This window comes from Xenopus laevis, chromosome 7S (assembly GCF_017654675.1).
Source record: "Xenopus laevis strain J_2021 chromosome 7S, Xenopus_laevis_v10.1, whole genome shotgun sequence".
NCBI lineage: Eukaryota > Metazoa > Chordata > Amphibia > Anura > Pipidae > Xenopus > Xenopus laevis.
The window spans coordinates 54,399,099-54,413,850 of NC_054384.1; the positions used below are offsets into that span (position 1 = coordinate 54,399,099).

Here is a 14,752-nt window from a genome sequence, read left to right on the forward strand (position 1 = left end):
CATGTTCATTCCATAAATTCAAATGATCCATGTACCCTATCCATTGCACATTCAATTTGCTAGTGCAGTGAAACACTGCATTGATGCTAAGTTCAGGTTATAAGGGATTTGTATTAGGTTCAAGTACCTTTATTAATCTGCCATAATATTGTGCTTTGCATTTGTTTGTTTTTTTGTTTTTTTTCCAAAAGTGTATTGATTAGACAGTGTCGGACTGGGACACCAGGGGCCCACCATAGAACCTTAGACCAGGGGCCCACTATCAGTACCAATATTCTTCATCTCCTCAATCAACCTCTATTCTCCTAGTCTGTTTTCTTTATACTATAATCAATTATTCCATTTATTTAGCCTCTTTGTTTTCATAGAAATAGGGAATGGCCATGAAATAGGCCAAGTGTTAGCAGCATGAGGGCCCACTGACACCTGGGCCCACCGGGAGTTTTCCTGGTATCCCTGTGGGCCAGTCCGACACTGTAATTAGATCACGTGGGCTCCAGACAAGATAAAATATACTCTCCTCTGTTCTCCAGCAGATACCTGGGTAATTGCTGTGGCTTATGTAATATTTTTTTATGGACTTGCTACCCGCCTTATTTCCAGCTTGGTGGGGTAGCATTAAAACATTTAAGTTGTCCCTCCTTTGACCTGGATGATGACCTATCTGACCTGACCCTGCACTTACAGGTCAACCTCTTAGGGTGGTGGCAAACATGGCTACTCAGGGAGATTAGTCGCCCATCTACAAATTGCCTCTTCTTCAGACGACTGATCCCCCCCTCAATGCCTTCCCACTGGCTAGAATTTAAATCGCATGACAGAATGGCACTCGGAACGAATCGTTCACCGAAGTCGTCCAAGGTTGCCTCAGGGTGGTGGCACACACTGCTGTTCGGGGAGATTAGTCGCCCATCGACAAATCGCCTCTTATTGTAATGACTATTCTCCCACTGGCTAGCATATAAATTGCCAGTGTGATAGCACTCGGACTGCTTTCCGAAGTTGCACAAAGTTTCCTCGTGAGGCAACTTCGGGCAATTTTTGGAAAAACGAAGCGATCTGAGTGCCATCCCGTTTGCGATTTACATTCTAGCCAGCGGGAAGGTATTGCAGGGAGATTAGTCGCCTGAAGAAGAGGCATTTTATTGCAGGGCGAATAATCTCCCCGAATAGCAGTGTGTGCCACCATCCTCATGATGAAACTTCTAGCGACTTCGGAAAGCCGCAGTGATCCCGGCCATCCTGCCAGCGATTTACATTCTAGCCAGCGGGAAGGCATTAAGGGGAGATTAGTCCCTGTTAGAAGAGGTGATTTGTCATTGGGCTACTAACCTTCCCCAGTAGCCTCATGTGCCACCACCCTTATTGCTGGGAAATGCTCTCTGTACTGGCATTTGGTATTGTTAGGTTCCAATTTGTTACAATGGACAACTTGGACAAAGGACAATGTCCCCAAATCTAAATGCTTTTAGATCATTAAATACCATCTATTCCCATGACTAGATTCCATGGAATTTAGACATGGGTGCAGGGAGTGGTAGAATACAAATCCTTATGACCCCCCCCCATTCTAACTGAACCAGAAACATAAAATTTTTCCTGTAGTGTTCAATGTTATACATTTATTGGCACCACTGCTTCTGTGACTTATTCTTTGTTGGTTTCATAGTAATCTAACATGATTTTTTTTTCTTATTACAGAAAAGCCAGAGCTGGTACAATGTGAGTACCTATATATACATATATTTTGCTTTTTGCCTGCTTTCAGTCTGCATGTTGAGCCTGCTTAATGTTATCTATGCGATATACTTTTTAGCATGGCAGTTTGCAAGTTATAGGATAGTGCTGCCCTCTTCAGGTCATTTGGGAATACAGAAATTATGAAATCCAATACAGGCAAGGGATCCAAACATCCACATGTGCTTGTGAGCTGGATCATTTCATATAAGGGATCCTTTCATAAGGCGGAGTACTATGATCTACAGCTACGAAACACAAACAATAATTAGTACTCTCTTAATATTAAAGAGAAGAATCAGATCGGTCAAACATACAAAAACAGATTTCTTTGTTTAAATAGAACGCTGCAGGAAACAGCAATTCTGTGTTTGAATAAGGGGTTTCAGGATAATGGTTCTCATATACACAAAATCTGTTGCACAAGGTCTCTTGCTTGATTCAGCAATGATTTGGACTAAGTGTTTATCTTGATAGTGACCACAAAATATGCCATTATCACAAATTTTAGAGACATTATTTTTAGTTTTTTAAATAAATGATGCAGATGGTTATGATGTTACTGATGGTTTAAAGGTGTGGAATCAGGTTGTTTCCTGCCTTTCACAAGAGGTTTGGTACTTATGATTCCAGAAAAAATATTAATGTTATTATGTAATATCTATATATATGATATTACATTGGCAAAGACTGAGCTACATGACCAGCTGAAGTATTGTTTAATGTTATTTTTTCACACACAAAAATATAATAATTGCATTAGATCGAAAACACACCTTTTTCTAGAATTCCAGCATGATTGTTGTCATATACAGTTAGGCCCATCCATTTTTGGACAGAGACAACTTTTTTCTAATTTTGGTTCTGTACATTACCACAATGAATTTTAAATTAAACAACTCTGATGCAGTTGAACTGCAGACTTTCCTCTTTAATTCAGTTGGGTGAACAAAAAGATTGCATAAAAATGTGAGGAACTAAAGCCTTTTTTTTACCACACTTCATTTAGGGGCTCAAAAGCAATTGGACACTCAAAGGCTATTTCATGGGAAGGTGTGGGCAATTCCTTTGTAACGTTATTATCTATGAAGCAGATAAAAGACCTGGGGGTACTTGTATGTGGAAGATTTTGCTGTGAACAGACAACATGCGGTCAAAGGAGCTCTCCATGCAGGTGAAACAAGCCATCCTTAAAGTGGACCTGTCACCCAGACACAAAAATCTGTATAATAAAAGTCCTTTTCAAATTAAACATGAAATCCAATTTCTATTTTTTATTAAAGCACTCATAGCTGTTGTAAACTCATTTAAAAATCTCAGCTGTCAATCAAATATTGTCTGCCCCTCCTCTATGCCCGTGGCATAGAGGCGGGGCAGACAATTACTTTCACTTTCAATTCAGCACTTCTTAGATGTCACTGCTCTCCCCACATTCCCCCAGTTCTCTTTACCATATAATTGTGTAGCCAGGATATGGGGATGGACATCAGGTCCCCCATTCTGGTGCACAAACAAGATTCTGAGATGATACAAGGCTTGTCTTAATGACAGTGTCCACAAAATGGCTGCCGCCTGCTTGTTATAATTTTGAAATCCCAGATTGAAGGAAACAAGATTCATTAATTTATATAGTGTAGTTAAAGTTCATTTTCCTTGACTAATCTGATAAAATAGGATTTTGAATAATTTTTTTGGGTGACGGGTCCCCTTTAAGCTGCAAAAACAGAAAAAAACCCTTTCGAGAAATTGCTACAATATTAGGAGTGGCAAAATCTACAGTATGATACAGCCTGAGAAAGAAAGAAACCACTGGTGAACTCAGCAACGCAAAAAGACCTGGATGTCCATGGAAGACAACAGGGGTGGAATCATTTCCATGGTGAAGATAAACCCCTTCACAACATCCAAACAAGTGAACAACACTCTCCAGGAGGTAGGCATATCCAAGTCTATCATAAAGAGAAGACTGCATGAAAGTAAATACAGAGGGTGCACTGCAAGGTGCAATCCACTCATAAGCATCAATAATAGAAAGGCTAGATTGAATATTGCTAAAAAAAATCTGAAAAAGCCAGCAAAGTTCTGGAAAAACATTCTTTGGACAGATGAAACCAAGTTCAACCTCTACCAGAATGATGCCAAGAAAAAAGTATGGAGAAGGCGTGGAACAGCTCATGATCCAAAGCATACCACATCTCTATAAAACATGGCAGAGGCAGTGTGATGGCTTGGATGTGCATGGCTGCCAGTGGCACTGGGTCACTAGTGTTTATTGATGATGTGAAACAGAACAGAAACAGCCGAATGAACTCTGAGGAGTTCAGAGACATACTGTCTGCTCAAATCAAGCTAAATGCAGTCAAATTGATTGGGAGGCATTTCATAATACAGATGGACAATGACCCAAAACATACAGCCAAAGCAACCCATGAGTTTATTAATAGTGATGGGCGAATTTGGGGCGTTTCGCTATGCGAAAATCGCAAAAACTGGAGAAAATTCGTGAAACGGCATCGGCGTCTCCTTTTGACGCCAGCGTCCATTTTTTTGACGACTGCATCCATTTTTTTTTAACGCAAATTTGCTGGTGAATTTATTCGCCGGCAGCGAATCACGGGAATTTGCGACTAATTCGCGACTGGCGAATAAATTCGCCCGTCACTATTTATTAAAGCACGGACATGGAATATTCTTGAATGGCCTGGTTAGTCACCTGATCTGAACCCAATTGAGCATGCATTTCACTTGTTGAAGACTAAACTTCGGACAGAAACTGAAAGCCGCTGCAGTAAAGGCCTGGCAGAGCATTAAAAAGGAGGAAACCCAGAATCTGGTGGTGTCCATGAGTTCAAGACTTCAGGCTGTCATTGCCAGCAGAGGGATTAGAAGGATTAGAAATTAACATTTTATTTTCAGTTTTTTAATTGCTTTTGAGCCCCTGAAATGAAGTGATTGTGTAAAAAAAGGCTTTAGTTCCTCACATTTTTATGCAATCTTTTTGTTCAACCCACTGAATTCAAGCTGAAAGTCCGCAGTTCAACTGCATCTGAGTTGTTTTATTTAAAATTCATTGTGGTAATGTACAGAACCAAAATTAGAAAAATGTTGTCTCTGTCCAAAGATTTATGGGACTGACTGTAGATTGCGTGATACATAATTTGCAGCTGATTCATATATTTGGACATTTGACAAATAAGGTGTGCCATAAAGGTTGTAATCAAAAACGCGATTCAGATACCAGAGCTCACTTGTGGCTGTTTACAAAGCAGGAGCTTGCATGGAGAGCACTATGTATGAAGACAAGTTAGAAGGAATATATATATATATATATATATATATATATATATATATATATATATATATATATATATATATATATATATATATATATATATATATATATATATATATAAGGAAGTACCTATTTTACTCCCACTTTTACTCAGCACTGTCAATAGTTGCAGTCCCCAAGTGCAGTCCATTAATTAGGGTGATAATGATCCAGTTCTAATTTTTTGAAAAAAAAAATTCTCTCCAGACATTACAGAAGTTGGATTATTTTCACCCTAATAAGATGGGGTTAGTTAACATCTCATGAAACGACAGAGGCAGACAACTCCCTTGTAAGCTACTGTTTTTGTTGTTGTTGTTATTATTAATAATAATAATAATATTCTTATTGTTATGTGATAATAAAGTTGTTGGGGCTGTAGAGAGTTGAGTTATGTGAGAGACAGGAAAAGAAGCAGAGGAGTGAGGGATAATTTAGAAAAGAAGAATCGCAGGTGATCTGAAGTTCAATTTGTGTTAATCAAAAGTCTCTTTTAGGGTAGGGCTACACGGACATTTTCGGCATGATCTGACGCGCTATAAGGTAAGTAATGGAAATGTCGGATGAAGTCGCAGCGTTGATCCGCCGCGACACGACTGACGGATGTAGATGCAGTGTGCAGCGTCTGCATCCGACAGTCATGTCGCGTCGGATCAACGCTACGACACCAACAATGCATTCACTTACCTTATTTCCATTGAATGCGATTTGACGCTGGCGTTTTGTCGCAGCGCATCGGATTGTGCGAAAACGTCCGAGTAGTCCTACCCTTAGACTTTTACATTTGGCAGTAGTCTGGGAGTGGGATACTGATTGCAGATCATTGATGACAATTTTCTATTCCAAACCATCCTGTGAGCCCGGAGGCCAAAGGGAGTGAAAAAATAAGAGTCCCAGTAGTGACGGCAGCCACAACTGATACTACTGCTGGGGAGTCATCTAAGGCCTAGAAGGATGGTGAAAGAACTAGAAGGGTCCCTAGCTGACATGAAGGAAGTAGTGGCAAACCTCTGCAAAGGGAGTGAAGGTCAAGCCTTGCTGGCACGAGGATGGGTTGGCCAGATGAGGACCCCTCACTGCTAGAACTGTGGGACCCAGGGTCTGCTGCCTGATGAACACTGTCTCTGAGGTGACCACCATGACCAAGGCCTTCTTCAAAGAGAGGGGATTCAAGAAACTGGAGTGCCAAGTATCCAGGATAAACCTGAAAGCCACCAATAACACCCCCATTGAGGTGACAGGCAGCACCCGGATGGATATTATGTTGTTTGGACAGTGCTTGCCACGCAAGGGGGTGGTGCTGGCGAGACAGCGTCCTATAAAGGGAGACCGATGATTATTGGCATGAACATCCTCCAACAGTTGGATGGGTTGCTGCTAGATGCAGTGGGCTCAAATACTGGTCCCCGCCCTGAAAGAGATTTGTAGATCAACAATGTGATTGGCAGAAGGTTCTGAAGTTGTCAGGGGGGACTGGGGTGGTACGCACACCTATGTCAATCAGCCCCCATGCATCCCGAGAGGGCCTGAGGTTGACCATGAAGATAGGTACGTGTGCAAGAGGGTTGGTTGCCAGTGAGGAATCTGGGTACCAAGCCTGTGATGCTAATACTATTGTGGCTGACGTTTATGCTATCACAGAGGATGATGTTGTGAACCCAGCAGAATAGAGCTACTGGGTAAATGGGCCCATGGTGGTCAGGGGGCCCAAACCAGCAGGTGAAAAAGGCTATTATGTAGCAGCTAGAGTTGCCTCATATTTATTTGACCGAGGCTCAGTGATAAGGAAGTTGCCCCATACCTCATGCAGCAGAGGACTGCTCCAAATAAAGTGGGACAATTACAATCCTTCTTAGGACTGCCTGGGTATTACTGGTGTTATGTTAAGTGTTCTGCCTGTATTGCAGCTCCCTTGACCAGGCTGCTGTAAAGTCACTCAGTGGGAAAAGATAAACTGCCCCAAGTGAGCAAGTGGGCCTGGGTGCACATTGCACCTGCTTTGTTAATGAGGCCTACTATGTATTACACTAATTCTGAATTCCCATGATTGACAAAATGTTCCATCTGTCATTGCCTTTAATAGAAAAAGGCTTATTACTAGGGGGAGGCAATTTGCTAAGCGACCTCAAAGATAACCAAGGCTCAGGGCCAGTGCTGAAAAAATGTTCCATCGTAGGGTAGTGGCACTACTTTCTATCCTGCCGCCGGTTCTTTCTTGCACCCTTGTCTGTGCACATGTGCAGTAGAGTAAAATTGGAACTTGAAAAAAATATTGGACCTTTTGCTCTACTATGCATGTGTGCACCCCAGAGCTGCAGGAAAGAAGGTGCCACTACCCTTTGCTAAGGTTGCTTGGCCTTTAAAGGCAATGACGGATGGGGCACATTGTCACCCATGGGAAATCTCTGGTTGATGAGCTTCGATTCTCCCAAATATACCTTTCCATCAGAATTCCTTGAATATGCCACATGTAACACTTTACATGCAATAATCCATGGAAATCATCCATAATGATGTTAACATTAGAATTTTAAGGATTACATTTTCGTGAATTTGATTGGGGACAGCACTAGTAAAATAATTTTAAAAACAAATATCATGGTTCCTGGAAGTGCATATTATGTATGACATATGTATAAGTGCACCCAGGTTATATTTTGTTATACTACCTTTTGCCAATCTATTGCACCTGAGATGTTTACTGCTGCCCTCTACTGGTCATTTCTTTTATGACTTTTCCCCCTGACCTATCCAGTTGTTTCTATGATGTGATGGTTAAAGCTACAGGTCAGAGTCAGAAAATTACTGAAAACAGAAATACATAATTATATTTTTACAATCTCTGTTTATTACTACATGCAAGGCAAATGTTCCATGTTTTTCATTCTTTTTTCATTGTCCACAATTGGTAGTCACTGGTTATATTTGTGTTGTGTTGCTGCCATTTTTCCAGGAGACAGTTGTGGAAACACACCACATGTTAATCATATTTAAAAAAGAACTAAACTCAATAACTTAATAAGAATAGAATTACCATTTACCACATTTTATATATTGTGCTTAATGCACAATATATAAAGGTTTAGCATCTCTAAAACAGTAATGATCCAGGCCTTCAAAGTTGTACACAGGGGAGGAGCACATGCTCAGTGTGTTCTGGGCAGCTGTTGACAAGCTAAGCTTAGAGGTCTTCACCAATCATCAAGCAGAAAATTAGGCTTGTCTGTCATAGAAGATGATGCTTATTAAGTTTTGATGCAAATTGTACTGGTTTCGGAGCTGCTGTGTAATGATAATATTAATTAATTACTAACCAGCCTTATATCAAGACACTTATGGATTAATTTACTACAGTTGATTTTTTTCTGGTCAGAGTTTTAAAGAGGAAAACACCATGTTTTCAAAGAAAAAAACTCAACTCAAACCTGCCAAGATCATATCAAACTCAATGGCAGATGTCTAGTTTAAAAATGAGGATTTTATAAATAACCCCCTTAGTTGCTATATAAGCAGTAGGGTTGCCACCTTCTGTCAAAATGCAGACCTGGCAGGGGATGGGCCTAGTGATGCTGGGGGAGGGTGAAGTTTTACTGCCCTCTGGAAAAAATGGGGGGGGGGCCTAGTCAGAAGCACAGCTCTTCCCTGCTAAAGAGCTGTGGTTGCCTTGGGCTGGTACAGAACCCCAAAATATAATGTGCAGCATTTCTACTGTACTTCTAGGTTAAGCTTTAGATCTCCTTTAAATTAGGTTCAATATATTGCCCTAAATATATTACATATTTGGAGGCCAGATTATAATAAAATAATTGTGTTTTACATAGTAGCCAATGAAGAACTATGAATCAATTGAAAGGCCACATTTGGATCCCAGTTGAGCAGCCCTGATCTAAATCCGCAAAATCCCGAAAAACGCTGACAAGAGTGAAAATAGTTTATAGGATACATGATTAATTACGTTACTCAAAGGTCCCTTTACACAGAGGCATCTGTAATTTTATCAGCCTGTATATGTACTCCTGTGGGACCAGGCCTATAGGGGAGACTAAATCAATTAATTCCAGTGTTGCTGTGCTGCATGACAAATAGTGATGGGTGAATTTGGGGCGTTTTGCTGAAAAATGTGCTAATTTCCAGCAAAATTCGCGAAACGGCAAAAAAAACGTGAAACGGCACAGGCGTCTTTTTTTTGACACGGCATCTGTTTTTTGGACAGGGGCATCCGTTTTTTGTACGCCGGTGCATATTCTCAGGCAAAAATGCGCCGGCGTCCAGAAAAACGGATGCTGCTGAATTTTCTCTGCGGTTTCACGAATTTATTTGCTGGCGGACAATCACGGGAATTCGCCACTAATTCGTACCTGCCAGTTAAATTCGGCCATCACAAATGACAATTCAAAAGCAGCAATACATATTTTACCTTGCAATACATATTTTACCATTAGATTTCTGCCTTAGAGGACAGGTTCAATTTTCATTTCAGAACCAACATTTATTTACATTAGCCGTGATGACTCAGCAAGAGATAAGTTATCTATCAAGTAATGACACCATGCTTCAGAAACCAAAAAATGGCTTGTGTTGACTTTCCATATGCTGCACTCATTTCATATTGTGTGTTTGGTTACTTTGTCACTGCATGTTTCATTGTGTCATGTTTCTGTTTTTTTTGTTTTGTTTTCTTTCCCCATCAGCATGAGCGACAGCACATCCGCAGAGTAAGGATCTTACTATACTGACCCCTAAACCTCCTGCAACTCTTAGATGCTAGAAACCTTTTGGGGTCACTTTGGCTCTGGTGACCCCATAATCCCTCTCTGATTTTGTTAATCAGTATTCTGTGGACTTGCATGAAGGGAATAGTGACTATATGTCATAGTTATATGGAATATAATGATAAACTGTACATGTTAGCACAGACATAACATGCTTGCCACTTGTACTATATCTCATGATAATCTGGCCAGTGGAGCACTGTGTTTTATTAATATGGTCAGTTCAGCACAGGATTCCTCAACAGAAACATGCTGATAAATATAGCTACAAGGGACAACAGTTTCTTTTCATATTTTTTGTTTTGTTGTCCATTAAAGAGACTTCCACAGAGATTTCCACAGCATGCTGAATATTAGTTTTCTGCTTCCCTTTTACTTTCTGCATTTTCCTACTGCATCTCCTCCTTTTCCTTTGTGCACCCCAAACCCCCACCAGAAGGGACACCACTATGTAGTAAATATCTTGTCTCACAAAGCACATGGAATTATCATAACCTTGTATCTACTGTACCTCTTTAGGCTATAATAAAGCTATACTGGACTTACCAGACCCAGTTGAAGCCCATGTTAGCCGTATCTTGAATTAATTGCTACTGCTACACTAGAGTGAAAGAAAGTGTGTGTGTGTGTATATATATATATATATATATATATATATATATATATATATATATATATATATATATATATATATATATATAAATATATATATATATATATATATATATAGTGAAATATGTAAAAGTGAAATAAAATGAAAAAAATTTAGAAGTAGTGAAAGTATATATATATATATATATATATATATATATATATATATATATATATATATATATATATATATATATATAGATATATATAGATATATATGTAAATAGATATACTGTATCTATTTCCATGCAGTGTGTGGGAGTTTTTTCTCTGTCATAACAAAACCAATTAGAAGGAATATAATTAGCAGATGATCCTGTTTCATTATTCTCTGCCAGGTAGTGCCAGCCAGTCCCAGCGATTGTGTTTGCAGAACAGTTAATATTTTATCACTAAGCAGTGTTATCGCTCCTTGGAGTTTCGGTGCAAGGCAGAGATAAGCCACAGCTACTGTGCTGTACCCTTCCCACTCCTACAGACATTTTTAGATTTTACAGTACATCTGAAACGCAACTTTAGTCAATAATTAACTTCTCCAACAAATGTGTTTGCAATAAACATGCTTTTATTTTATTTTTTTTGCATGATTCAGACAGGCAAATACAAATAGGGTAAGGGATTTTCCAACTTTTTTTTGAATTAGTGGTCATGAAATCGATTTTGTTTTATCATAATGTATGCTGCTTGGGCAGCTGGCCATTAATTTTCTTTGAGATTTTGCCATTTGGTTTAACCAAACTGGACAGCTACATTAGAGGACCAGTAACACCAAAGGGTTTTGTACATATTACATCTGATAATATTTATCGGATGTATTATATTTAAGATTAGGATTTGTCCCCCAAGGCTATACAAGGGGCCTAGAAATTTTAAACTGGTCAACATACCCTACCAAATCTGGTTATGCTTAATCACTTTATAGTTTTTTTTTTAACTTACAGTTAGTGATGGGCCAATTGTAGAATTATTAGCGAAACATGTAGGCAGCACTGCGGCACATGGATAGTGCAAAGAGAGGAGTTGCATTCTCTGCACTGGAATAGCTGAAATTCTGATTTAAAGGGGACCTGTCACCCAGACATAACAAGTTTAATAATAAAAGTCCTTTTCAAATTAAACATGAAACATTCTTGGTTTTATTAAAATATCCCTACCCTTTATAAACTTGTTTAAAAGTCTCAGCTGTCAATCATATATTGTCTGCCCCTCCTCTATGCCTTACGCATAGAGGCGAGGTAGGCAATTACTTAAAGGGCAACTGAAGTCTAAAATAGAATAATGTTAGAAATGCTGTATTTTGTATATTAAATATAAGCATGCACTTACTGCACCAGAAGCCCAATTAAACAAATGATTTATGCTTTCAAAGTTGGCACATGGGGTTGTTCTCTTGTAACTTTGTTAAACATCTTTGCAATACAAAGACTATGCACATGCTCAGTGTGGAGTGGGCTTCAGTTGGGAGGGTTAAGCTTAGGGATTGTCATAAATGTTTAAAACAGCACAAGTCAAATAATATCTGCCATAGAAGCTGATACAGCAACACTTATTAATAATCAGAATATACAGACTGCACTGGGTCTGTGAATACAAATCTACACAGTTGTTACAGGGAAACAAACAAAGCTGCTCGAGTTCTGGGAAGTAAGGTGGGGGGCTCCCCCCTGTCATTTGAAAGTATGAGTCCTCAAATGTACAGTATGGCTGCCTTTAAAGGGGTTGTTCACCTTCAAAACACTTTTTTAAGTTCAATTGTTTTCAGACTTTTTTCAGTTACTTTCTATTTTTTACTTTTTTCAAAATCTTAATTTATATTTTAATATCCCTGCCTCTCCTGACTGAACTGTTAAAATTTTGCAACATTTAGTTGTTTCAGCAGCATCTGTCTGTCGGTGACCCCCCCCCCCCCCAAAGCTGCTTTAGAAGGTGAAAAATTAAACTCTACACTTCAATATTCTAAAAATGTTCACACATAGAAAATAGAAAGTAAATGGAAAAAGTCATTATTTTTAGTGATCTATCTGAAAACAACTAGTTGTTTGAAGGTGAACAACCCCTTTCAGGCAATGGATTAAACAACAAGATTCTGATTGGGGGGGAAAGAGAGAAAGCCCCCACAGACAGAGATCAACAGTAGCACCATTTAATCTTAAAAAAACAATAAAAGGATTACTGTATAAAATCCTAATACAGTGCTGGTCACAAAGTGTTTAAGGGTTGGTTCACCTTTAAGTTAACTTTTAGAATGTTATAGAATAGGTAATTCTAAGCAACTTTTCAATGGGTCTTATTTTTTTTCTTTTTTAGAGCTTTTATTGAAATATTTTAGAGTAATTATTTGTTATTCTGACTCTTTCTAGCTTTCAAATGGTGGGGGGGGGATCATTAACCCATATACAAAATGCTCTGTAAGGCTACATATTTTTTTTTAGTGCTACTTTTTATTACTCATCTTTTATTCAGGTCCTCTTCTATTCATATTGCAGTCTCTTATTTAAATCAATGCATGGTTTCTAGGGTAATTTGGACCCTAACAACCTGGAGAGCTGCAAACTGGAGAGCTGTTGAATTCAAAGCTAAATAACTCAAAAAACACAAATAAAATAAATCCAGGATATCTCTGTTTACATCATAATAAAAGTGAATTTAAAGGTGCTCAACCTCTTTAAATAATGACCTAATGCAATGGCACTAGGGTCATGAAGGAGTGGGCTGCCACAATGGGATAGCCCACTTCAGTATGCCTTTTTTCCTACCTAACACCTAATACAATGGACACATGCTATCCATACTAATGCATCAATGTTCCTCTGAACCGCAGATCCATTCTACTGTATGGCCTGTCATTATGGTAGGAAGATGCTAATATCGGTCTTTCCCTTTTCTCCATATAAAATTCATTGCTTAATTGGACTCACTAAAGCTTTCCATTTTTCACAAACTGAACTGAATAAATGTCAGACTCTCAGCGTGATCATTCTTGCTAGACTTAAAGGGATACTGTCATCGGAAAACATGTTTTTTTCAAAACGCATCAGTTAATAGTGCTACTCCAGCAGAATTCTGCACTGAAATCCATTTCTCAAAAGAGCAAACAGATTTTTTTATATTCAATTTTCAAATCTGACATGGGGCTAGACATTTTGTCAATTTCCCAGCTGCCCCTGGTCGTGTGACTCGTGCCTGCACTTTAGGAGAGAAATACTTTCTGGCAGGCTGCTGTTTTTCCTTCTCAATGTAACTGAATGTGTTTCAGTGGGACATGGGTTTTTACTATTGAGTGCTGTTCTTAGATCTACCAGGCAGCTGTTATCTTGTGTTAGGGAGCTATCTGGGTACCTTCCCATTGTTCTTTTGTTTGACTGCTGGGGGGAAAGGGAGGGGGGTGATATCACTCCAACTTGCAGTACAGCAGTAAAGAGTGATTGAAGTTTATCAGAGCACAAGTCACATGACTTGGGGCAGCTGGGAAATTGACAATATGTCTAGCCCCATGTAAGATTTCAAAATTGAATATAAAAAAATCTGTTTACTCCTTTGAGAAATGGATTTCAGTGCAGAATTCTGCTGGAGCAGCACTATTAACTGATTCATTTTGAAAACATAATTTTTTTTTTCCCATGACAGTATCCCTTTAAGATAGCATAGGAGTGCCATTTTACTGAAACACACCAAAATAAGATAGTATAATATATTGATAATATACACAAGAGCAACATTAGACTGGGGTGTTCCTTCTACCCTGTGGGGGTCAGGAGCCCTGCTGCTCACTCATCCACCCACATTCGACCCATCCCCCCAGCACTTTATATTTACTTTCCCTCAATCAGGGGAGGGCAGAGGGGGAACGACAATATTGCAGGAGGAGATTGGGTTTGGAACTCCATGGTCTTCATTTATATTATTATGGAACTCCTCTATGACTTATCCTTAAATATCAGCACCAGAACCAATGCCTATGAATACACATATATATCCTTATAATACACAAAAGCTATCAATATCTTGTAAATTATGTCCTTATAAACGGTGAGTTCTGATGTCATCAGTTATAAACGGTGAGTTCTGATGTAATTTCTGTCACATGACTCACTGAAATTTGTGTATTATAATAAATAAAGTACCCCAAGTTGCAAAAAATGAGAATATTAGAAGTTACCACGGAGTTCCATGCCCTGTATAAAAACACTCGGCCTTCGGCCTCGTGTTTTTATATGGATATAAAACTCCTCGGTTATTTATAATATCCTTATATTTTACA

General features: G+C 39.0%; 1 protein-coding gene across 6 annotated transcripts in view; it reads left to right on the forward strand.

Moving 5' to 3' along the window:
* LOC108697225 (protein Aster-B) overlaps positions 1-14,752 on the forward strand; it is a 102,095-nt gene that overhangs the window by 60,441 nt on the left and 26,902 nt on the right. For 4 of the 6 annotated variants that reach the window (XM_041571268.1, XM_041571271.1, XM_041571267.1 and 1 more), the window contains 2 exons: positions 1,702-1,722; positions 9,760-9,783. In XM_041571268.1, the coding sequence (XP_041427202.1) occupies positions 1,702-1,722; positions 9,760-9,783 (45 nt within the window). The remainder of the gene's footprint in view (positions 1-1,701; positions 1,723-9,759; positions 9,784-14,752) is intronic. The other 2 variants (XM_041571270.1, XM_041571272.1) reach the window with 1 other exon arrangement.